Genomic DNA, 23,215 nt, shown 5'->3' on the forward strand with positions numbered 1-23,215 from the left:
GATCTCGTCTCTTTTTGGTTTTTTGTGGGGGCAACGTGTCCTTCATCCCTTACAAATTAGATATTATCTCTCACGAACATCATCAATCATGTTTGCACTCACTACCCAATTTGCTGGCGTCCAAGTCGTCTCCAAGACGAATGCGCCGAAGAAATCGGTCAACAAAGTCGTTTCGGTGAGTTTTAAGGTTTTCTCGCGCGTAGTTTATCCTCCTCTTTCGCGAGAAAGATGACGACGCTCTCTGATGAATTTTCTTTTTTTCTTCCATTCTCCCGATGGATCATCTCTCCGTTGGATGATGAATGTGCGCGATGAGATGATTTCTCGATGTCATCTCCTTTACTAATACAAACTACCACTCATTTTCACATCATCAAACAGAACGGTTACACGATTGACACCGACAAGCGCAGACAAGCGTTAGAAGCGAAGAAGAAGGCGAACGCGGCGGCTGGCGAAGCGGCGAAAGCCAAGGCGAAGGCGTTGGCGGAAAAGAACAAAGCAGCGCAAGCCAAGGCTTTTGCCCAAAAGAAGATGCTCGCGGAACAAGCCAAGGCAAAAGCGGCGGCGGCCAAGCAAGCCTCCATGAAGTTGAACAAAACCGTCGGCGGTTCCTCCAAGTTCAAGAACTCCTTCACCACGGCGCCGTCCGTCAAGGACCCGTTCGCCGAAAAGAAGTGGGGCGGCTTCTCCTTCAACCCGTTCGGCAAGAAGGACTAAGACGTATTTTTGTGTGTGATATAACGCGCTCGCACCTCTTGAGATTTTTTAATTACCATCATCATCTTATACGTTTTTCTATTACATCCATCTATATACTATCGACTTAACACCTGTGCGAGTTCTAACGCGACAGAACAGCCTTGTTCGAGGTGCACGGCGTGACCGGCGTTTTCGATTTCAATCGCGTCGATGTCGTTGCCACTTAATCGCACGGCTTTTTCAGCTATAGACGCAAACTTTTCGTCCAATTCGCCGTATATAAAAGTCACTCGAACATTCCTCTCATTCGTTTCCAGTTCATCCCACACGTGCTTTTGTTTTCCAACGCTCGCGTGTTCCAGAACGTTTGCGATTTCATCCTTTCTGTCTTCTCCAACGGACGTCGCGCGTTTCCATGCAACTTCTTCAATCGACATTCCATCCCTCGAGACGAGAGGTTTCCACATCGGCTGCTCGTACCATGTTGTACAAAATGAAAGCATTGACGGAGAGGTTCTCAGATTTTTAGCGAGCGCGGCGTCGCGCTCGCATCTAGTCTCTTTACTCACGTCGTCTCCAAGCATTCCGCACGTGCCGCTGAGCGAAATAACGGAAGAAATGCTGTTCTTCCATTCTTTCGACGACGAGAGAGAAAGCGAAAGCGCAACGCGAGCGCCTAGACTGTATCCAACTAGTGTAACATCTTCAATCTCCATCTTTTCAAGCAATGAGCGTAACGTATCCGATATCCCTTCGATGGAATACGTGGAACTTGTAGCGTCGGAATTTATAATCTCGGTTTTCGTTTCACCGTGTCCGGGAAGGTCGATAGCAACGCATCTGTGTCCGAGCGTCGCCAAAGACTTTGCAATTGGCGACCAGTCACTCTTATCGCCCATAAACCCGTGGAGAAAAAGGACAGTTTTCGAGGATGATGCGGTATCGGAAGGAAAGTATCCCTCCAAGCTAATGTCGTGTGTTACTCCTTCTTTTTCAACCATCACGTTGTATTGCTTTACTTCCACAGCAGCAGTAGCAGTAGTAGAAGGTGAAAAGTGAGATTGCGCCCATTTCGTTGCAACTTCCTTCTCGAAGGAATTGGGTTCGATACATACAGACGATGTTTCATTGATCGATTTTGATGGATTCAAGGTCTCGTCGACGAACCATCGTCCCGTGTCCAAGCCGTGAGAAATTACGCCCCCAGTAGAAGATTCCCCCAGTGTTTCTGCGATTTTTGCATTCATCGTCATCGCAACGGGAGATTCAAAAGCCGATGATATCACCGGGATTGCGCTCGTAAGCTCTAAGACGATGTCGCATATGTCCTTCGTAATCTCAACACCACCAATTATGGATGGTTTCAAAACAATCGCAGCACATCCCAACCGATTTCGGAGGATGCGTTTGTAAAAACTACTCGCGATATCCCCTGAAAAAGAAGCTTTATTGCGAGTCTTGATGAACGCATCAACGGTTTCATCCAAAGCATAAAAGATATTTGTATTAAAGAAGAACTCTTCCAGATATTTTTCTGATTTTGTAGGCTCTTCAATAAATTGCAAGTTGACGTCGCGTAAGCGCTCGAGCTCTTTTCCAAACAAAATTGCGTCTTCCAAAGACCATGCTCTGTTTGCATCCGCTCGTATTTCAACATCAGCACCAAGAATGTCTCGGAAGGCTTTCAATCTCGTCGCGTCGCGCAGCACGTTCTCATCCCGACCAACCTTTACTTTCACGCATTTGTATGGACTTTCTTCAAACAGCCTTTTCAAATCTTTCGCGTTTTCCTCGTCAGATTTTCCTATATCGGGGTCGAACAAACAGTTTACGGAGACGTAATTGTTGGAAGTTTCGTGAACACTTTGCAGTGGATTTTGTGCAGACGTCGCGTTTGCTAGCGCGTTTAATACTGCTGTCTCTATGCAGAAGCGTACGCTCGGAAATAAGGATGCAAACGTATTCTCAGAGATACTGCTTTCAGCGAACCACTTTGCAAACTGGCCTCTCAGTGAAGTTACGGAAGCCGGGATGTTTTTGCCGAGAAGTTTTGACTCACAAAACACTTGCAGTTGTGCACCGGCTAACGCACACTCCGCCTCGTCATGCAAACCAGGAAGTGGAGAACACTCGCCGTACCCTACAGTCCCATCCCCAAGTTTCACCTCAAGTAAAAAGCCATGGCGGGATTTTTGCTCAGATTTGGTTGTATCCTTTGCTCGAAGAGGTTCATCGAAAGTGCTCACCGAGACGCTTTCAACAAATATTGAAGAGTCATTATTGATATCATTTTCCACTTTCAGAAAGTGCTCGACCGCAAGTACCGCTTGGCGTTGCGCTGATCTGTGCTCTTCTAAGTTCTGCGGTCTGGACGTCGTCACTTCAATCACGCGATGGCGTCCTTCACCGTAGCTCGTTGCAAGCTCATTCGAAAACGAGTGCATCGATCTAGGATGAGCAAATGCTACTCTGTTAGCTTCGCATAGCAAACGTCGACTGGTATCAGGGGGTGTGGCGAACAGCTTCTCGAAGGTTTCGCGTTCTACTTCATCGGATACTGGGAGAAAGCCGAAAATCCCTCCACCGCCGTTGTTCACAACAACAACAGTTACCGGAGGCTGACCGGGACGCTCGCGCAAGAAGAGTAAGCCGTTTGAATCGTGCTGGAAAGATACATCACCTATAAATAGTGTAACGGGTCGGTTCAAACCACAAGCGTAACCGGCAGCAGTTGATATGATACCGTCGATTCCAGAAGCGCCACGATTCGCAACGACCGGATTACCAAGTATCGAACTACTCTCATCCATAATATCTTCATCGAATTGTGAATACATTTTGATTCCAGTCAAAGCGTCAGCATCGCGAATTGGCATGGAGTTACCGAGAAACAATGCGGAAGACTTTGGCAACACATTGCAAATTTCAGCCGCCACGGACATTTCTGTAATCCCATTTTGTTCATCCATCTTCAAAATGCGTCGCGAGAGTACATCTGACACGATTTCGCCACACGCAACGAATGTCTTTGCATAGTACTTTTGCTCGTCTGAGGGCGACGATAGTTCCGCTTTAAGTATTGCGCTCGCAAACACGTCCCTAGAACACTGGATGCGATGTGACACAACGTGACTGGGATCAAAATTCCGAGGAGAAGGATCTACGACTATGTAGGAGACGTTATCAGCAGCAGCTGCGTCGTCGACAAATTTACATAATCGCTTACTCACGATACGGGACCCAAGCTGAACAATGCAGTCGGGTGAAAATCTTTCGACAGCTTCTGCGGAACACAAGAGGTAATCGTAACATTTGACGACATTCAAGTCAGTGGGACTACCGTTGACGCCAACGCGCAAGCCAGAAGTAACATCAGCCAGAACGGCCCACCCGAGTACTTTAGCAGCCATGGCTGACATTAAAGCGTCTTTTGGGTTTGCAGAACCACCGATAATCAAAACACCGCGCTTGGATTCTTTCATTTGGTTCGCGGCGCTTTCAAAAACGGAGAAATCTTGAATCTCCAGAGAATCGTCCGAAATAGTATCCCCGCGCACTTTCTTTACCTCTTCTTTGATACTTTCCATCGTCGCTAACGACATTTTTTCACTCGCACCATCACTATTGTTGACATTGTTTTCAATCTTTTGCCTCGGTCCGAGAGGTTCGCGAAAAGGTAAGTTCACGTGCACCGGTCCAGGGTGAGCGACGTCAGTGGATTTACCGTACGCAACCCGAGCGATATTTCGAAACGTTTGAACTTGTTCATCATTCGTCTGCAAGTCTCCAGGAACAGGGGCATCGACAAAGTAACGTCGAAAGTTCTGAAATATGTCTATTTGATCGATTGTTTGGTTCGCCCCAGTATCTCTCAGCTCTTGCGGACGATCCGCTGTGAGATAAATTGCAGGAGTTTGCGATTCGTGCGCTTCGACAAAGCTAGGTAGTAAATTCGCTACTGCTGTACCAGAACTAACGATAATCGCGCACGGCTTACCGGCTCCTTTACCAAAACCTAAAGCATAAAACCCAAGGGAACGCTCGTCGATGCACACGACCACTTTCGCCGATGGGTGGTTTTCTGCTGCGAGAGCGAGAGGCGTGGAGCGAGAACCAGGAGCGATACAAAATAGCTGAACACCATTCAATACCAGCTCATCCACGAGCGCGTACGCCGCGCGAGCGTTTGGATTATTCGGAAAGTACGCTAAAGCTTTGATGTTCCTGATATTGTTCTGCAGTAACAGCGCTTCCATCGGTTTGGTTTTCAAATTCAATTCTTGCCACTCTGATTTTGCGTTTGCCGCCTTCACCACGCCCACTCCGGCAAAGAGATCTGCAACTTTATTATCACCATTATCACCGTTAGAAAGTAAGGCTGACCTGATGGCGACACAGAATTCGGCGCCTTCAGAATCAATCCAACCGAGTGGTCCAGCATATAAACCTCGGTCAAACGTCTCCGACTTTCGGACAGTTTGCATAGCAAGATCTCGCGGATATCCGCACACGGCAGGAGTAGGATGCAGCGCGCTGATGACATCAGATTCGTCAACTTGCTCGTCGATCTTTGCACGAAAGCGCGCGTACAAATGCTGCACAGATACGTGGCGCAGAATTCCTTTTTCGAGCTCTTTGAATACTCCCGAATCGCCGTCACGCGCAATTTTTGCGAGCGATTTTCGAACATCTTCTCTCACGATGGCAAACTCTTCGTGCTCCTTCTCCGATAGAAGCATATCGTAGGCTAACGCAGCATCTTCACCAGGATCACTTCCTCTTGGTCGTGTACCAGCAACGGCTTCAGATTCGACCGATCGCGACGTAATATTTGACTTGAACAGTCGCTCTGGTGAAGATCCGATAAATGAAGTCCCACTCGGGTGCGTCAAAATGAATTGGTACGCGTCTGGATCCCGCCTCTGTAACGACTCAATCAATTCGCACTCAGATACGAACTCAGAAACATCCAAAGTAGTTTTCCTGGCCAAGACCACTTTGCGCAAACTCCTCTTCCCTGATGCATTTTCAGTTCGCTCGATAGCGTCGTCGTCGTCGTCGTCGTCATCATCACTCTCCCGGGGAGAATCGTCATCTGGCAGCTCTTGCAAAGTAACGCCCGTATTTTCTTCGTTTTCAATTTCGCTATCATCCCTGTTCTTACTGACGAGGTTTTCGAAAACATCCAATATGGACTCGTCCGCGTTAATTCCGCTCCTTCTTCCCATGTTTTTCAAGGCACTTCGCAATCGTTCGGCGCTTCCCATCGGAGCTTCTGCAAACGCATCTTCGTCGAATGAAGTCCCTAATAAGAGTTTTATATCATCTTCTTCATTTTCTCCTAAAGCGTTCATCTTTTCGATCGTTCCACTCACAACGTTCTGCCATGTTTCCTCATCCGGTGAAACTCTTTTACTCGAATTATTCGTCGATGGTGTTCTTGTTGTTGTTGTTGTTGCTGCTGTTTTTACTTCTTTTGCACTTGCTTTTAACGATGCCTCGATGGACTCTAAGCATTTCAAGCACTTCTTCACGGCTTCGTCCAACGTTTTTGCGCAACTTCCATCGTTTACAATCCCGTTGTCATCCCAGGAGATGTTTACGCCAACTTCCCCGCACGATATACTTTCAGACACATCCACGATTGGAATGAATACATACCTAGAACCAAAACACTCCCACTTATTACTGTCTACTTCTGCTGCTACTGAATGCGAAATAAAACTAGGATCGAATCGCCCGGCGCCAAACGCTTTCACGTTCTTCGATACTTTCAAAAATTCCCTCACGGCTCGTAAGCGCCTCTTGGTCAACAACGAATCGTCATCATCGATACCATTCGACGAAGGAATCGTTGAAGTCCACAAGCAACTCGCACCGATTGCCGCCATCGCACCTCTCGTGTCTTTTGCAAACTCCTCGTTCACTTCTTTGCCTTCTTCGCTTCCTCCTCCGCCGCCCCTTTTCATTTCCTCTTCCTCCTCGCGCTTCTCTTGTCGCACCGGTTTCGGCGGCGGAGACCTCGGCGAAAAGTAAAACCTGGGCGTCGTATTCTTCCATCGCTCGAGTCTGTTTTCATCTCTTTCTTTTTCGTTCGGTGTTGTTGTCTTCGTCCCTTTGTTCATCGAGGACAAAAACTGCAGAGCGTTTGCGTCTCTGGGCACAAAACACCTAAACCGAAGCATTCCAGATTTGGAAGAACCCGCCGCGCTACTGCTGCTCGTCCTACCGCATTCGCTCTCTATCGTCTCGCGTAATCGTGCAATCGCTTTCTCAATCGTGTTTTCACTCGATACTTCCTGTAACCGAACAAACTCTAACCGTTTTTGTTGTTGTTGCCTTTGAGGAGGAGTATCTTCTCCTCCTCCTCCAATCAACTCATCGTCGAATGAAGACGTCGTCGTCGCGTTGTCCGAAGATATCGCGTTGTTCCGTGCGAATCCTCCTCTGGACGACGACGTAAACGACGACGGCACAAACGACGAGTTTGCTCTCTTTTGACGCTGTTTTAATGATGATGAGAAGAGGTGTTGTCGTCGCGAAAATCGAGAGGAAGTTTTCTTTTCTTTTCCTCCGTCATCGATGCTTCGCGGTACCGCGAAGCAGGAGCGACAGACCAGCAAACCCGTCGTCGTCGTCATCTCCTTCGAAAAAACGATGACGAGATGCTCTCTTCCTTTCTCCAAAACGAAATAATACGAGAAGAGAGAGAGAGAGAGGGAGAGAAGGAAAGGTTCTCTCTTGTCGCTCGTGAAGAGATGAATTTTTGAGGAAGCAGATAAGGAGAAAGGTGAAAGAATCAGAGAAAGAGACACACGAGAAACTACCATAAGACGAGAGAAAGGCAAAGAAAAGCGAGAGAGATAAATCGCGCGCATTTAAAGTATCAAACATCATAATCACAAAAATAGGTTCTATCATCTACCACTTACCCTTTCCGCGACCGCCTTTGCTAAACTTGCCGCCTCTTCCGCCGCCCCTGCCTCTTCCTCCTCCTCGTCCACCGGACCAGCGACCGCCGCCGCCGCCGCCGCCTTTCGTTCGGACTAAAGCTTGCAATTCCGGCGGTATCGCTTGGTCTGCGCCTTCCATAATCTGCACCAACTCTCTCGCTTGTTGCGAATCTTCTCTGGTGAACAGAGTGTGCGCGATGCCGGTTTTACCGGCGCGTCCGGTACGTCCGATTCTGTGGACGTAATCTTCAACCGCGCCGGGAAAATCGTAAATCAAAACCATAGCCACGCCAGGGATATCTAAACCTCTCGCCGCGACATCCGTGGCAACCAACACGTTTCCTCTTCCTTTACGAAAGTTGTCTAAAGATTTTTCGCGCTCGTGTTGGTCTTTATCGCCGTGAATGGCGCCGCAACTGTGGATGCCGCTTTGTCGCAACTTTCGATCGAGGAAATCGCACCGCCTTTTCGTTCCGCAAAACACAATGCACGTATCTTTCTCTTCCAACTCACCCATAGCTTGCATGCAGTTATCGAATTTCTCGTCTTCTGTGCACACTTGGACGATTTGCGTGATCATTTTATTCGCGGTGAGTTTCCCGGTGCCGCCTTCGCCGATGGACACTTGGATCGGTTTCGTCGTAAAGTTCGCGGCTATTTTCTGCACCGCTTTCGGCCAAGTCGCGGAGTAAAAGAGCGTCTGCCTCGCGTGCGGACACAGTTTGATGATTTTCTTAATTTGGGGTTCAAAACCCATATCCAACATGCGATCGGCTTCGTCTAAAACGACGTACGTCGCCGCGCTGGCGGAAACCGGCGCGGAAAATCCCGGCGGCGGGTCCAAGAAATCGTTGATTCTCCCCGGCGTCGCGACAACAATGTCCGCGCCACCTCTCAGCGCTCTCAACTGGTCGCCTTTAGCCGCTCCGCCGTAAAGAACGACGCATTTTGCTTTCACCGCCGGGCAAAACTTGGCGCACTCGTCGTTGATTTGAATCGCCAACTCTCTCGTAGGCGCCAAGACGATACTCGTCGGTTTCACCGCTCCTGGTTTCCACCGACCGTTGACGAGTTTCATCTCCGGTGCTTTCTGAGGTCCGCCGTTCTTTTTTATCCTCGTCAGTGCCGGTAACAAAAACGAGCACGTCTTCCCGCTCCCCGTTTTCGCAATCGCGACGATATCTCTCCCGGTTAACGCTATCGTCCAACTAAACGCCTGAATAGGCGTCGGTTTCTCGTACCCTTGCTTCTTCAACGCGGCTACAATTTCCATGGGGAATATTTCGTGACACTTCTCGAAGGATAAAATCGGGTTCGGCGCGTCTTTCGTGCTCACCGTGACGTGATGTTCCTTCACGTACGCTTTCACCTCTTCCTCGTCTGAAACTGACATTTTATTCGTCTTCTTCTTCTTGGATGAGAATATATCGTCGTCCTCTGAATCGACGACGGCGATATTCGCATCATTTCCGTCGTCGTCGTTCCCTTTCGACTTCTTTAACTTCTTTGCCTTCTTTTCCTTCTTTGACTTCTTTGACTTCCTCTTCTCATCATCATCATCATCATCATCATCATCATCTTCAGCCGCCGCCGCCAACTCTAATTTCCGTTTCTTATTCGCTTTCTTCTCCGCTTTCCTAATCTGTTTTGCCGCTCGTTTTTCTTCTTCCTCCGAAAAGGAAGATTTCAAAGCTTTTGTCAAAGCAGCGGCTTCGCCTTTGCCCATTATATAATGTTGTTGTCTTCTTCTTTGTCTTTGTCTTCTTCGGAACAAAGTTGTGTGGTGTGTGTGTGATAAAAAGTTTTTTGCAGGAGATGAAATAAAAATGTTTTTATTTTTTTTATCTGAAGAAAAAGGTGATGGTTTGATATTTACCACGCTGCTAAAATTTTCTCTCTTTTATCTATCATCTCCTAAAACTACGCGGCACACCCGATTCGCCGTGTTCTCTATCTCTATGACTAGTATTATTTTGAGTATTGTTATTGTTTCTCGTCGTCGTCGTCGTGTAATTATTCGGCGAAGAATGAGGCCCCGACGAGGTGTTGTTGTTTTCTTCCTTCCTTCCGGGAAACGTCATCTTTGGCAAGACGTATTTGTTGTTTTTATCGTCGAACCACGCGCTTCGAGGACCGAGCTTTTGTTCTCTCTTCCTGTCGAGCTCGTCCGTTTCCTCTCTAGATGGGATAGCTAAGGTGAATAAATCCGAGGCGGCGAGGACGCGCGCGTCGCCTTTCGCTTTCGCGGCTTCCTCGACCAAGACGCCGACGTGCATTCGTTCCTGGAAGAGCTCGTCTTCGGACGGTTCGTGGTCCGGTGGAGCCTCGTTATCTTCTTGGTCTTCTTCATCTTCTTCATGGTCGTCGTCGTCGTCATATTCGTATTTGCTGTTGCTCGGAGCTGAAGAAGAACTAGAGGCGGAATTCCCGGAGTAGCGCGCGGAAAAGTGCGTCAAAACCAAAGTTCGAGCGTTGACCCTTTTGGCAAACGATCCCGCCATAGCCGACGTCGAGTGGCCTTTGAATAAAGCTTCTTTCGCTCTCTCCGCGTTGAACGTGGACTCGTGGACGAGAACATCCGCGCCGTACGCCCATTTCGCGATGCCTTCTGAGCCGCACGTGTCGCCGAGCATGACGATTTTTCTTCCCGGTCTCGGCAATTCCATCGCCTCTTCCGGAGTGATGATCCTTCCAGGTTCTTTAGGAGACTCGACCGATTTTCCAGCTTTGAAATTTTTATACAAAGGGCTCGGGGGTAAACCTTGTTCAGTCAACCACTCGACTTTCATGTGCCCGTCGCGATCTTTCTCTTCGATGACGTACCCGAAACACGGGACCGGGTGTCGCAACGGCGCCGCGCGAATGCACACGTTCTCGTCCGCTAAAACAACCCAGGATGGCCACGCGTGTCGATTTTCTTCTTCCCACTCTCTCGCTTTATACCTCGGAAAACCGACGTGGTTCATGCCTTCTTGCGGCCAACAATCCCCAAAGACTAAATTACCTCGTTTCTTCCACGCGCAATCTTCGTTCACCGCGACGTGCGCCGGGACCTTGCCGTTGCACTTCTCAAACTTTTCTCTCGACGGCGTGGTCAATTCCGTGACGATAATATCCGTCCCGAGTTGCGTTCTCGAGTACGTCATCGCGGCGTGTACGAACGCTTTTAAACCTGGTGGACCGGTAATCACGAGCGGTTCCTGGTCCTTGAACGCGTCTCGAGGGCCTCGTCCGTTGTTCCCGTTTCTCTTCTTCTTTTCGTCTTTTTGCTTGTACGTTTCCGACCGACACGCGGAAATCGCGCACAATAAACCGGGTAAACCGAAAATGTGATCTCCGTGCATGTGCGTGATGAATATTCTAGAAATTTTACTCAACTTTACCCCGCATCGCATCATCTGGTGCTGCGTCGCCTCGCCGCAATCGAACAACCACACCTCGTCTTTCGTTCTCACCGCGGTCGCGCTCACGTTTCTCGAAAACGTCGGCGCACCCGAGGAAGTTCCTAACCACGTGATTTCTAATCCAGTGAACCCTTTCCCGTCCTCGCGATCTTTCGCGATGTCCAGTTCTAACCGTAAGTCCTCCGTCGCGAACGAGGCCGGAGACGCTTTCCCGTTCATGACGTTCCTTTTAATGACAACACCATTATTATTCGCACTATTCGTTGTTGCTTTTTCCGACGGTTGTTGCTGTTGTTGTTGCTGCTGCTGATGCTGTTGTTTAGGAGGAGAAGGAACTGAATCAACGGCTTCTTTTCCTTCTTCTGATAAATCTAATTCTTCTTCTTCTCTCAATAATCGTGCAATCAACTCTTGCTTTTTCCCGCTCACTTTTAACTTTCTTTTGGCTAACCGTTCTCTCAGTTCGGACACTTTCAACTTTTCTAACTTCTCCGCGCGATGCGTGCGAGTAGTGTTACCATCTTCTTCTGACGACGACGTCATCTTCGTCGTCGTCGAAGAAGAAGAAGAAGAAGACAAAGAAGAATGCGGTTGAGGATGGTGTTGGCGGCTCAACGTTCGTCTCGTTTTACTCGATGGGTAAAAATTCCTTCCGCGCGACGACGTAAACGTAAACGACGCGCTCGTACTCGCACGACTACTCGTAGTAGTACTACTCCTTTGGACGACGACGGAGAATACTACGCTTCGCATGATGATGATGATGATGGTGTGTAATAATAATAAAAGAAAAGCAAAGTTTTGTGAAGGTTTCCTATGAACGAAATTCTCTATTTTTTACTATTGAACAACTGACTAGTATTCGGATGTGAACGACTTCCGCGCGACACCATCGACTGACCATCATCTGTTATCACTCGTAAACAACATACACATATCATCATCATCCAAATATGATTTCGTCGCATGCATTATTTTGCATCATGCGTAGTATTGAGTGTACATTTGTGCAACGCTTAAAACCTTGAAACTTCACTTTACGTAAGTTTTGTTCGCGCACGTCGCACACGCAAAGAGGTATCTCTCTTCTAAACGTCATCGCGCGCGCGCTTTAATCACACATCATTATACTACACTATATATACTCGTATTATTATAATTTAGGCCCGGTGATGCCTAAAAACTTCGTGTGCGTTCCGTACGCCACGACGGCTCCATTTTCGTCTCTTAACTCGCACTGGCTAAACCCCATAGTTTTCCCTAATCGTTTCGATATCGCTTCGACGGTGACGGTTGAATGCATTCGAGCACTTTTGACGCACGAGACGTGCAAATCCGTGGTCACGCCGCCACCTTTTTCGCTATTTTCATCGTCCACCAGTAACGCGCACGTGGTTAACACGTCCACTATTGTCGCTATGCACCCTCCGTGTAACGTTCCGAATCGATTGCATAAGGATTCGTGGACGTATAAGTCACATCTGATGCCGTTTTCTTCTATTTGAGCTCTCATTTTGTTCTCCTCGTTCGATGATGATGATGATGATGATGATGATGATGATTTTCCTCGTGTGATTTGCGTCAAGTTCGAGCAGTGTAAAAGAGGTATCTTATCGAACGTGGTGTTTTGCGGGTGCGTGACGATGTCGAAAAACTTCATCGCTCGAACGAAACCCCGAGACGACGACGACATAGAGTCGTCTTCTGTACGTGCGTGTGTTTCTTTGTTTTATATGTTGTGTGGAAAGTGTGGAAAGAGCTCTTGACCATTTTCTGTTGTTTTGTCCACATTTACCACAAATTTACACGCACAAAAGAGACTCATTGTAGAAGAGATTGAGACATTTGCGTCGTCGTCAATTACTATTAACGTATAGTATATAGTAAGAGAGAGTGTGTGTACATAAGTGTTTTGTTGTGTTTTGTTGTGCGATTTGCGCGGACGAAAGAAGACTCTATTAAAGACAAAACAGAGAGAGAGAACGAGAGAGACATAATTGTGTGCTGGGGGTGATCATCGAAATCAATCGAATCATCATCATCCTCACCGAGTGTTAGGGACAGAGAGAGAGAGAAAGAAGAAGAAGAAGATATATATACATATATCCGTAGCGTAACTTAGATATACAACGTTGAAAAACACGTCCTACTCATCAGATTGAGTAAAAGTTTCAAAAGAGCTTTTTCTTGTTTCCGTCGTCGGTCGTTTTTTATATTTATTCTTTCGTTTCGGTAAACGCCGCCTCCTCCTCAAATCCTCAAAAATATTCGAGAGAGAACAACAGAAAGATTTTAGTAGTAAAAGAATAATAAGAAAGCAAATATGGCACCGTTATCAGAAACCGCGAAGAACTACAAAGACGCTCTGTCCGAACTGAAAATGAACAGCAAACCAATCATAACGAGTTTGACGATGTTAGCGACGGAAATAGCGAAAACGGACGACGACGAAGCGAAGACGGAAGCGAGGAATATCGCCAACGTGATTGAAACCAGAGTCGTGGAGAAAGCGAGAGATAGTCGAGTGGCGTTGGCGACTTTGTACGTGTTAGATTCGATCGCGAAGAATTGCCGAGACCCGTACGCGTCGGTGTTTGCGCCGCACGTGGCTGGGGTGTTTTTGACCTTGTTCGCGCAGACGGACGAAAAGACGAAACAATCGATGAAAAAATTATTGGGAACGTGGGAAACGCAAAACGTGTTTCCGAGAGAAGTTTTAGCGAGAATTCAAACGGACGTAGATTTGAGTGGGAACGCGCGAGTACCGCCGCCACCACCACCGATCGTGCACCAACACCAACAGAGAGTCGTACCGCCACCGCCGCCGATACTTATGATGGGACAACCGGCGGCGGCGCCACTGCAGCAGCAGCAGCAGCAATTTTTAGGACAACCGGCGCCGCTCGTAGCTGGTGGCATGCCGGTCGTTTTACCGGACTTGAGTGGATTGTTGAACACGCTCAAAGCGCAACAAGCGCAATCTTCTATGGGAGGAGGATCTCATCAATCGTTGCAAGGTATCGTCGCCGCTGCGCCGCAGCACCACCACCACCGACCGGTGACGCCAGATTTCGCGAACGAAGACTTTGATTTCCTAGATGCCGAAGAAAGCTTGAAGAAGTTTAAGAGAGATCCAAAATCGATGAATAAGCGGCGCGAGTATTTAGTCAACGCGTTGTACGATGATTTACCGTTTAAATGCGCACAAACCGGACGTCGCTTCGCGTCGAAAGAGTCGTTGGATCAACACATGGATTGGTTACACGCGAAGAGAAGAAGGAAGAAATCCGGTCGCGCCTGTCGAGGATGGCACGTCTCGGCGAAGGAGTGGATTAAAGGAACGATTAAGATGGGTGAGGTGGACCCTGAATTCGACGCGTTCGCCGCTGGAGAGAAGAAGAAGAAAGAAAACGCCGTAGGGATCGTCATCGATGAAAATTTAGATTTGAACGATTTGCCGAGCGTCCTGGCGATCGAGTCGCAGAAAAAGTGCGCGTTATCTGGAGAACCGTTCGAAACGTTTTGGAACGAAAAAGCGCAGGAATGGCACTATGGTAAAGCGGTGAAGTTGAAACGAGCGATTGGATCGAAGAAAGTTAAAGCTGGGGAAATTGCGTTGATTAGCGCCATCCCGAAGGAAGAGTTGGAGCCAGAACTCATCGAAGCCATCGCAAAGGCGCAGCCGAGAAACGCATCCACGAAAGGTGCAGTTTTACGCGAAAGTAAGCGCGCAAAGAAGTAAAAAGATGTACGAATGAATGCAGTGCGTAGCATGAGTAGTAATAAGTAGTAGTAATGTAGTAGTAGATAACTTTAATATAAAAAATAGTAGTAGTTTTTAAAAGCTGAACAAAAGAACAAGTAGTAGTAAAATTGACAAACGTCGTGGAACGCAAACAACAATTTTGAATCAAATAAGAATGAAAACAACAACAATAACAACAACGATAACATGATGAAACAAATCAAAACATGAAAACCGATAACAATGACCAACAACAATATAACATGACTGATGAGAACAAGAATCCAAGATCAAGCAAACAATAACTTTCAAATTTTGAGAGAGCTGAGTATGCGCGAAAAAACGCAAAACATCACTAACAACACAGGCACACGGGCACACACGCGCGTCGTAAAATCCAAAACAAATTTCGAGAGAGCAATCGAAAAGAGAGAATAAATGGTGGTGCGCACTTTTTTCTTTCTGCCGCTGCTGCTACTGCTATAAATACTGCTCTGTTGTTGCCCGCTCTAATCTAAATCATCTCTTCTAGTATTGTCAGTGTCCAAATAAACCATCATTACCATCATATCATCATCATCATCATCATCATCATCGTCATCATCATTCAAAAAATTAAGCCCATTTCGTCTCGCCAGTTTTGCTATTGTAATAGTACGGCTTCCCTTCCGAGTAGTACGTCGCCCAATCGCTCGCCGCAGCCGCAGCAACCGCTTGCGGCTGTGAGGGGTCGTATTCTTGTTGTTGAGGAGCCGCGTAGACTTGTTGCTGCTGATAATATTGCTGATACTGTTGCATCAACTGTTGTTGTTGTTGCGGTTGTTGTTGTTGCGGCACTGCTGCACCGTACACCTGAGGAACCGCCGCTGCGCCGTAAACTTGCGCCGTTTGCGGGGCGCCACCGTATACGTTCACCGGTGCCGCCGCAGCCTGTTGTCCGTACGCCATGCCGTATTGTTGTTGCTGCTGTTGAGCGGCGTACATTCTCTGGCCGTTCGGGCCGAACGTTTGGTTCGCCTTCTCAATCGCTTCGTTCACTAATCGTTCGCACTCTTTTACGTTCGCCGCGGTACCAGTGATGACGCAAGTTACAGGTTGTTTCGATCGATCCATTTGTACGTCGCACCCGGTTCTATCGCGAAGCAATTTCACGTGCGCGCCGCCTTTACCGATGATTCTACCTTCGTGGCCTTGGGTCGGGATGATAATTCTCGTTTGGCCTTCCGGGATGATCGGGTTGATGTTACTACCACCTTCCTTAGCACCGCCTTGTTGCTGTCCGTACACGTTAGCAGCACCACCGTAATACCCGCCGTACACGCCACCTCCGGCGCCGCCGCCCATTTGCATAGCCGCGTATTGCGAAGGCGTCATCATTTGTTGCTGTTGCTGTTGATTTTGCATCCTTTGCATCCCGAACGTATCCGTCTCTAAAGCCATGGTTTCTAAAACCACCTGTCTCGCTCGAATAACGTCTATTCGTTTGCCTTGCACGTTACAGATGCCCGAACCTTTGACGACTTTCAAGTTTGCTCCTGAGACGCGTTCGATGTCGCGAATCGTCGCGCCGCCTTTGCCAATCACTCGTCCTTCCTTTCCTGGGCACGGAATTTCAATCGCAACTTCTTGATCGTTCGGAATACCTCTCAACTCTTCCGGTAACGACTCCTCCTCGATGGAATACGCGTTCACGTTGGCGGCTGAAATCCCGTTCAACGTCTCGTGTTCCTTCAACACGGCGCCTTGTTGTATGCTCGACGCCGGATGTCTGTCCGCGATTGACCCGGTCTCGCACACCTCTTGAATGATTTTCTTACACTCTTCCATTTCGCTGGTCGGACCTTTCACTGCGCACGTGCCGCTCTCCCGGTCGATTTTAATCGACGCTCGGAACCTCGCTTCGATGTATTTCAAAGTTTCCCCTTTCTTCCCAATCAAACGTCCTTCGTTGCCTTTGATGTACACCGTCATCGTGCAGTTTTCCGGGTTAAGCGGGTCCGCGATCAACGATTCCAACGTTTTTACATCTTCCTTTTCTTTATCGTTGTCTGAATCGTCGTCGTCGGAAAACTCTTTCTTTTCTTCTTCTTCTTCTTCTTCCTTCTTCGATTTCTTCTTCGCGATCGAAACTTTTTTCTTCTTCTTCTTCGTGTCTTCTTCTTCTCCGTCTTCTTCTTTTTCAGACACGGGTAAAGATGGCTCTTCTTCTTCTTCCGAAGACGCTTTCCTTTTCTTCGTCGTTTTCTCTTCTTTTCCTTCGTCTTCTTCTTTCATCATAAAGTCTTTCAATTTCGCCGCCAAAGTCGCTTTTAACTCTTTCTTCTCGTACGCGATTTCTTTCTCATCCAAAAACGCTTTCAACTTCGCCACGGTCAGTTTGTCGATCTCCGCTTCCGTCATTTTTGATGACGATGATGTTCCCGCCATTATTATTATTACGCAGTATTATTACGTTGTTCTTCTTTGTCGTTCTTTAGTATGAGCAAAGAAGCGCGTTTAAAACTACTCGCAGAAGGAAGAGATGCTTTTGTGACGATTAATTCTCAAGGGTGAAAAGGAAAGCAATACGAGTTGTTTAGGGTTACAGTTAAAAAAATTTTGTCCTTCTTCTCTCAAAAATTCACAATCGACTCTTAGCGAGCAAAAAGTTTCGCTCGTCCACGCTCTCGAGAAAAGCTCTTTGGTACATTTTTTTTCTTTTCCTTTCTTCTTCCTCTTGGTCTTGGTCTTCTTTTTCTACTAGTTTGCTTCTATTATGACTATTACTATTATTACGAATCATCGAAGAAGATGACAAAGAAGAAAACAAAACATCGTTTGTTTTCATCAAAGACGAGGATTCAGACGACGACGCTAACGACGAAGACGATGAATTTGAATTTTTCATCTCTAAAACGGCTTCGACTAAAAACCGACCAATCAACGCTCTCGTCCACTCGCACCCGGGTTCGTGCAATAACAAGTGTCCTTTCGTGTGCGTGAGTTTGACGAACTGTTTATTTGGGATGGATTTCAACGAGCGCGAGAACAAGCGTTCGGTGGACTGCGCGCACGTCGCCGCGTCCTTCTCGGCGTGCACGGCGAGTATGTTTCTCGTTATCCCATCGAGACGTCCACTTTCACTCGCTTTTTCCAATCCTTTCATCGCTTTTAAAATCTCGTTCCCGAACCTCGCTCGCGCTTTCCCCACGTAATTAAACGGATCTTCCTCAAACTCTCTCGCCGTGGCCGCGTCTTCGGTTAAACTCTGCATCGTCGTCGCCGGAACGACTTTCATATTCGGCGTCGCTTTTGCAATCACCTCCCCAACCATTGCCAAAGCTTTCTTCTGCGCGGTCCATTTCACGTTAATCGCCGGCGCGATTAAAACAATCGCGAAAAAGTAGTTTTTCGGATACGTCATCGCGCAACGCAACGCGAACAACCCGCCTAAAGACACACCGGCTAAAGCGATTGGAACTTTGCGTCCAAATCTCATCTGTGCGTACTCCACCACCGCTCGGAAATCTTCCACGCACTTTTCAAAACTTTCAATCTGGTGTTTTATCTCGCAGTCGTAATTGTCCGATTTGCCGTGTCCGATGTGATCGAACGAAACCGAGGCGATGTTGTACTTTGCGCTCGCCCACAGGGAAAACGTTTCGGCAAATCTCGAGGAGTGTTCGTGTAACCCGTGGGAGAAAAGAACCACACAATTTATTATATTTCTTTTTGTCGCAGATGGCAAATCGGTGCGAACGAAGAGTTTTCGTTTCTTTTCGCCTCGTTCCAGGAAAAGGAAGTCTGACTCTCCCGTCGTCATCGCGTGTGTGTTCTTATTCTTATTCTTAAAAGTAGTAGTAAAGTAGTAGTAGTGTGAAGAGAAAATTCAGTTTTTAACGAACTCTTCTTATGAGAAGAGATACGAAAAAGAAAATTTAATTGACTGACACACTGAAAAGTCGTTGGTCTCTCCTTTCACGTTTAAGATACAAAACGACACACAAACACAGTCATAGGAGTAATACTCTATAAGAGAACAACACTAATAAAATGGGCGCGGCGGAGTCGAGCACTTCCTCTCGTCCTCCTGGAACGATGTTGTTGGCGAAGGAGCAACCGGAGAAGTCAAAACGAACGAACAGAGGGCCGAAACGTAAGTGCGTTTTGCTTTTCGATGATGACGATGAAAACGATGCGTCACATTCATCATCAACGTTACTCTTAAATCGAAAAGACGTTCTGAGATTAGTGTGGAACCTACCGAAACGCTTGAGACTTACCTGGCGAAAACTGTTCGACACGAACACGGACGGTTTATCGTTCACTCGTTTAGTCGAAAGTTTAACGAAGAACGAAGCGACATCGTTTTGTATCGCGGTGGAAACGAAAGAGAAAAAAGGAGAGATTTTTGGTGCCTTGATGGTCTTTCCCGAACGCGAAGGGTTGACACTGAACAAGACGGAGTGGCAAGGGTTAAGCGAGAGTTATCTGTTCACGTTTCCTCAAAAACAAGCGAACGTGAAAAGGCAACCGAAAAAGTTCTTGGCGAGTGCAAACACCGACGGTCATTATTGTTGGTGTTGTCGCGACATGGTCGCCTCGGAACGCTTTCCCAACGGGTTAGCTTTTGGAGGGAAAGAATATCCGATTAAACACTTCGCGATGTATATCGACGAACACATGGAGACACTGACGACGAGGAAAACTGGAGTGACGTACGAAGGGTGGGGATGTGAAGATTCAAACATTGAGAACGAAACGATGACGATTGAACGAGTGGAAGTGTGGCAGTGCGACGCCGAGGACGAGAGAGGCGAGAAGCCGAAGAAGAAAAACAACATCGTGGCAGAAATGGACGGGTCCGCCGCTGTGGCGGCGCAAAAAATGAAGATGAAAGGAGGAGAGAGTCACAAAAATGGTGATGGAGGTGTGTTATCGGAGAAACATCGCGAGGCGCGATTCTTGGCGACTGTTGGAAGCACGAAAATCGCATTAGAATAATAGATCCCAGAAGAAAAATAGATAAAACACGAGACGAGAGAGCGCGCGTGAAAAGAGTATATAGATACAACAAGAAGATTCTTTTTCAAATATAAAATTGATATTACATGTACAACAGTGTAGGTGGTAGAAAGTCTCGATACTAATGTTGCTCTCAACGACGGAACACACATTAATAATATTCTTCGTAATTATTAACAATTCAAACCGACAAACTCTTCGACAAACGTTTCCAGTTGCTTTTGCGCGGCTAAGTAGCTTTGCAACTGCAGTTGAATCGCCTCGTTCGCCGGTGAGCTTTTCAAAGCGGCTTCAAAAGTCGCTTTCGTGAACGAATCCGCCAAGGATTTGTCCACGTTCCTCGACCCAGCCGCGTTACGTACGTTGTCCGTCACGCCGCCGGCGGCGTTCGCGTTCAATTCTTTCAACACTCGCTCGTTGCACAAAATGTAATCGCACCCAGCCATAGCCCTCGCGTCTGCGGCGGATCGAATCGAAGCCGCTAAAATCTTACTCGGGCTCGCCACAGATTGAATGAAACTCTTCGTATCCTGCGCCAACGCCAAGGCATTTCCCCCGTACGAGTTGATTCTGGCGTAATAAATCTGAATCAAGCTCGCGTTGGCTTTCGCCGCCAACGCCGTTTGCTCCAAGCAATAACACAAGGTAGCGTGACACGGCACGCCTTTATTTTCCAACTGTCGCATCGCTTGCACGCCTTCCCACGTCGCTGGAATCTTGAACAAAAGCTTATTCGTCTCCACGTTCACCTCTCGAAACATCTTCATTAACCGTTCCGTCTTGCTCACGATGGCCTCCGCGCTCGACTTCTTCGCGTCCACCTCTACGCTCACTCTTCCGTCCACTCTGGCGGCAAACTTTGCCGCTAAATTCACCGTCGCTTTGTCGATGATTAACTCCAACTTCTCTTCTTTCGACATCGTCTCTCCTTCTTCTTTCTCTTTCGCGTAGACCAACGCGCCTTCCAAAGCGCCTTTATCGAAATTTTCCGCTTTTTGTATCGCGTGTAGTAAAATCGAGGGCGACACCGTCGCGGCTTGCGGGCCTAACATGCCGAACTCGTTTAACGCGGACTTTGTGTCGTATAAAACGGAGGAGACTTTTTGTAAATCCGAGAGTTCCGATTGGAGCACGGTAAATGGTGGTGATTCGTTTTCCGCGACCGCAGACAACCTTCTTCTCGTACTCATCGTGGAAAGATGATGAGACGAAGAATGCTGACTGGGAATACTTTTTTTTCTCGGAATCAATCGTCTTTGCGCGTTAGTCGTAAATGGGGTCGTTGTTACGTTTCCCAACGGTCTCGGCGGACTTCTCGCACCTTTTGGGGTTGTTGCGAACGAAAAGGAGGAGGTCGTGATGAGCTTTTGTTGATGAGCGATGAACATTTTTATTAAAGGTGTTCTTGTTGTTAATGTTGTTTGTTGTTGATGTAATGGAGACAAGTTGCCTTTTTACGAACGAGAAGAGGGAGAATTGAGATATTTTTTTCATTCAAGTGAATGTGCTTTTTGTTGTTAAAATTGAAAAACAGCTCCTCTCTCTTCTATCTAATTTGTTACATCTCTCCTCCTCTTTATTCTCAGTCTCCAACTTCTCTCTCTCTCTCTCTCTCTCTCTTCACCCTCTCTTCACCCTCTCTTCACCCTCTCTATGTATATAAATGAATGATCCGTATCATCATCTACTTCCTCTAAAAAAAAGCTACTACGCGTAAATTTTAAACAATGTAAAATTTAGTTGTCTTCTTGCTTTCTTTGCTCTTCGAGGATGGTCAACTTGATACCCTTGCCCTTCGGCAAAGAAACCATCGGCTTGTTGCCGGTACCAATGGCGAAAACGTTCGAGAATCGGGTGGCAAAGTTTTGGCCAGCGGCATCGGTCAAGTGGACGACTTCAAAGGAGCCCTTGTGCTTTTCGCGTCTGTTGACGATACCGACACGACCGGCGTTTCTACCACCGGTAACCATGCACAAAGCACCGGCGTCAAACTTGACAAAGTCGGTGATTTTGTTGGAAGCGATGTCAACCATGACGGAGTCACCTTCCTTGATCATAGGATCCGGGTATCGGATGGTTCTCGAGTCGTGCAACTGCACGCACGGAACGCCCTTGTCGCCCAACTTCTTCTTGATCACCTTGCACAACTTGTATTGCGCTTCAATACCGGTGATTCTGTGCACGACAAATCGACCTTTCTGGTCGTACATCAAACGGAAGTGTTCGTCCGTCTTTTCAATGTCGACAACGTCCATGATACCGCACGGATAGCACTTCTCCATTCGAATTTTACCGTCAACCTTGACCAAGCGTTGTTGAAGAATCGTCGTGACTTCCTTGTAGTTCAACGCGTACTTCAAACGGTTTCTCAAGATCAAGCACAACGGGAGGCATTCGCGAGACTTGTGCGGACCTAAATTTGTTTTACAGTAAAGAGAATGATAAAGAAGAGATGTCAGTTTACTTTCTTGAATTTTTTTTAGGAGTTAAAAAGAGAAACTTTGTGTTGACACAGAAGTCCTAAAGACGAGCTTTTGAGCGCCCACCAAGCGCAATCTGCGGCGCAATCATCGCGTCTCACACAGCCTTCTTCCGAACGATATAAACGATCAATCGCGCGATATTCGTTCGCTATGAACACTCCGCCGTGCGAATGAAATGCTTTCAAACGAATCTCGTCGACGACATCCATATCTTCGCCGCCTTTTTTAGAAAAAATGCTCTTCCAAGGCGCCATTTTGCAGCTTTTGGTGGAAAACACATCTCTATAACGCGACGACAAAAGAAGAAGAAGAAGAAGAAAAGATCGCGCGTGCGAACGCCAAGAGAGAGATGCAACGCAACACTCGAACAGAAACACTCTTCGTGCGTGTAATTCCATCATCGTTTCTTTATCGTTCGCGCGTTCATCATCGCCAACAATCTCTTTTCCTCCTTTCTCTTTCGCGCTCATTCCATTTTACGCGTAATAAAAAGAAATCTAAGAACAACAAAAGCGACGTACCCGGTGCCGGCTTCGGCGCGAAAACGCCCGTCAGCTTATCCAACATCCACGATTTCGGCGCGTTTAAGCGCTTCAAGTGTTTCTTCGGACCTCGAACCATGATGAATAATATTAATGCGTGTTTACGAGGAGGAGGATTTTATTATGAGGGTCTTTCGTCTGGCTTTGCAAAAATTTCAACACAATTTTTAGGCGAGAAACGAGTGAAAAAATTCCAACGTTTTCACACAAAAAGCGCTTCGAATAACGAAAACTCTATCTATCTATTACGACGACGATGACGACGACGACGACGACGACGATGCACCAACACCAAGGGATGATGACGACGACGACGACGACGATGCACCACCACCACCAACAACAACAACAACAAGGACGACGACGACCACAAAAAACGCGG

General features: G+C 47.3%; 12 protein-coding genes across 12 annotated transcripts; 3 read left to right on the top strand and 9 right to left on the bottom strand.

Annotated features, from left to right (window-relative positions):
• Window positions 1–327: 327 nt before the first annotated feature.
• Bathy12g00270 (unknown protein) lies at window positions 328–720 on the top strand (the record flags this gene model as incomplete). The annotated part of the gene is made up of 1 exon (XM_007509939.1): window positions 328–720. One exon carries the CDS (start codon window positions 328–330, stop codon window positions 718–720), a length of 393 nt encoding a protein of 130 aa, XP_007510001.1.
• A 98-nt stretch (window positions 721–818) lies between these two features.
• Window positions 819–7,343, bottom strand: Bathy12g00280 (2-succinyl-6-hydroxy-2,4-cyclohexadiene-1-carboxylic acid synthase/2-oxoglutarate decarboxylase; the record flags this gene model as incomplete). The annotated part of the gene is made up of 1 exon (XM_007509727.1): window positions 819–7,343. One exon carries the CDS (start codon window positions 7,341–7,343, stop codon window positions 819–821), a length of 6,525 nt encoding a protein of 2,174 aa, XP_007509789.1.
• A 280-nt stretch (window positions 7,344–7,623) lies between these two features.
• Bathy12g00290 (predicted protein) lies at window positions 7,624–9,381 on the bottom strand (the record flags this gene model as incomplete). The annotated part of the gene is made up of 1 exon (XM_007509830.1): window positions 7,624–9,381. One exon carries the CDS (start codon window positions 9,379–9,381, stop codon window positions 7,624–7,626), a length of 1,758 nt encoding a protein of 585 aa, XP_007509892.1.
• A 181-nt stretch (window positions 9,382–9,562) lies between these two features.
• Bathy12g00300 (ribonuclease Z) lies at window positions 9,563–11,602 on the bottom strand (the record flags this gene model as incomplete). Its single annotated transcript, XM_007509891.1, has 1 exon — window positions 9,563–11,602. One exon carries the CDS (start codon window positions 11,600–11,602, stop codon window positions 9,563–9,565), a length of 2,040 nt encoding a protein of 679 aa, XP_007509953.1.
• A 610-nt stretch (window positions 11,603–12,212) lies between these two features.
• Bathy12g00310 (acyl-coenzyme A thioesterase 13) lies at window positions 12,213–12,719 on the bottom strand (the record flags this gene model as incomplete). Its single annotated transcript, XM_007509943.1, has 1 exon — window positions 12,213–12,719. The coding sequence occupies one exon, from the start codon at window positions 12,717–12,719 to the stop codon at window positions 12,213–12,215; it is 507 nt and encodes a 168-aa protein (XP_007510005.1).
• A 663-nt stretch (window positions 12,720–13,382) lies between these two features.
• Window positions 13,383–14,801, top strand: Bathy12g00320 (predicted protein; the record flags this gene model as incomplete). Its single annotated transcript, XM_007509655.1, has 1 exon — window positions 13,383–14,801. The coding sequence occupies one exon, from the start codon at window positions 13,383–13,385 to the stop codon at window positions 14,799–14,801; it is 1,419 nt and encodes a 472-aa protein (XP_007509717.1).
• Window positions 14,802–15,419: 618 nt separating this feature from the next.
• On the bottom strand, window positions 15,420–17,231 carry Bathy12g00330 (predicted protein; the record flags this gene model as incomplete). The annotated part of the gene is made up of 1 exon (XM_007509661.1): window positions 15,420–17,231. The coding sequence occupies one exon, from the start codon at window positions 17,229–17,231 to the stop codon at window positions 15,420–15,422; it is 1,812 nt and encodes a 603-aa protein (XP_007509723.1).
• Window positions 17,232–17,424: 193 nt separating this feature from the next.
• Window positions 17,425–18,606, bottom strand: Bathy12g00340 (predicted protein; the record flags this gene model as incomplete). Its single annotated transcript, XM_007509624.1, has 1 exon — window positions 17,425–18,606. One exon carries the CDS (start codon window positions 18,604–18,606, stop codon window positions 17,425–17,427), a length of 1,182 nt encoding a protein of 393 aa, XP_007509686.1.
• Window positions 18,607–18,836: 230 nt separating this feature from the next.
• Window positions 18,837–19,787, top strand: Bathy12g00350 (unknown protein; the record flags this gene model as incomplete). The annotated part of the gene is made up of 1 exon (XM_007509976.1): window positions 18,837–19,787. One exon carries the CDS (start codon window positions 18,837–18,839, stop codon window positions 19,785–19,787), a length of 951 nt encoding a protein of 316 aa, XP_007510038.1.
• A 194-nt stretch (window positions 19,788–19,981) lies between these two features.
• On the bottom strand, window positions 19,982–20,998 carry Bathy12g00360 (transaldolase; the record flags this gene model as incomplete). Its single annotated transcript, XM_007509983.1, has 1 exon — window positions 19,982–20,998. One exon carries the CDS (start codon window positions 20,996–20,998, stop codon window positions 19,982–19,984), a length of 1,017 nt encoding a protein of 338 aa, XP_007510045.1.
• Window positions 20,999–21,544: 546 nt separating this feature from the next.
• On the bottom strand, window positions 21,545–22,545 carry Bathy12g00370 (40S ribosomal protein S4; the record flags this gene model as incomplete). The annotated part of the gene is made up of 2 exons (XM_007509878.1): window positions 21,545–22,221; window positions 22,392–22,545. The coding sequence occupies 2 exons, from the start codon at window positions 22,543–22,545 to the stop codon at window positions 21,545–21,547; spliced, it is 831 nt and encodes a 276-aa protein (XP_007509940.1).
• Window positions 22,546–22,717: 172 nt separating this feature from the next.
• On the bottom strand, window positions 22,718–22,912 carry Bathy12g00380 (40S ribosomal protein S4; the record flags this gene model as incomplete). The annotated part of the gene is made up of 1 exon (XM_007509883.1): window positions 22,718–22,912. One exon carries the CDS (start codon window positions 22,910–22,912, stop codon window positions 22,718–22,720), a length of 195 nt encoding a protein of 64 aa, XP_007509945.1.
• Window positions 22,913–23,215: the final 303 nt, after the last annotated feature.

The sequence above is a fragment of the Bathycoccus prasinos genome, assembly GCF_002220235.1.
Source record: "Bathycoccus prasinos genomic : Chromosome_12".
Lineage (NCBI taxonomy): Eukaryota > Viridiplantae > Chlorophyta > Mamiellophyceae > Mamiellales > Bathycoccaceae > Bathycoccus > Bathycoccus prasinos.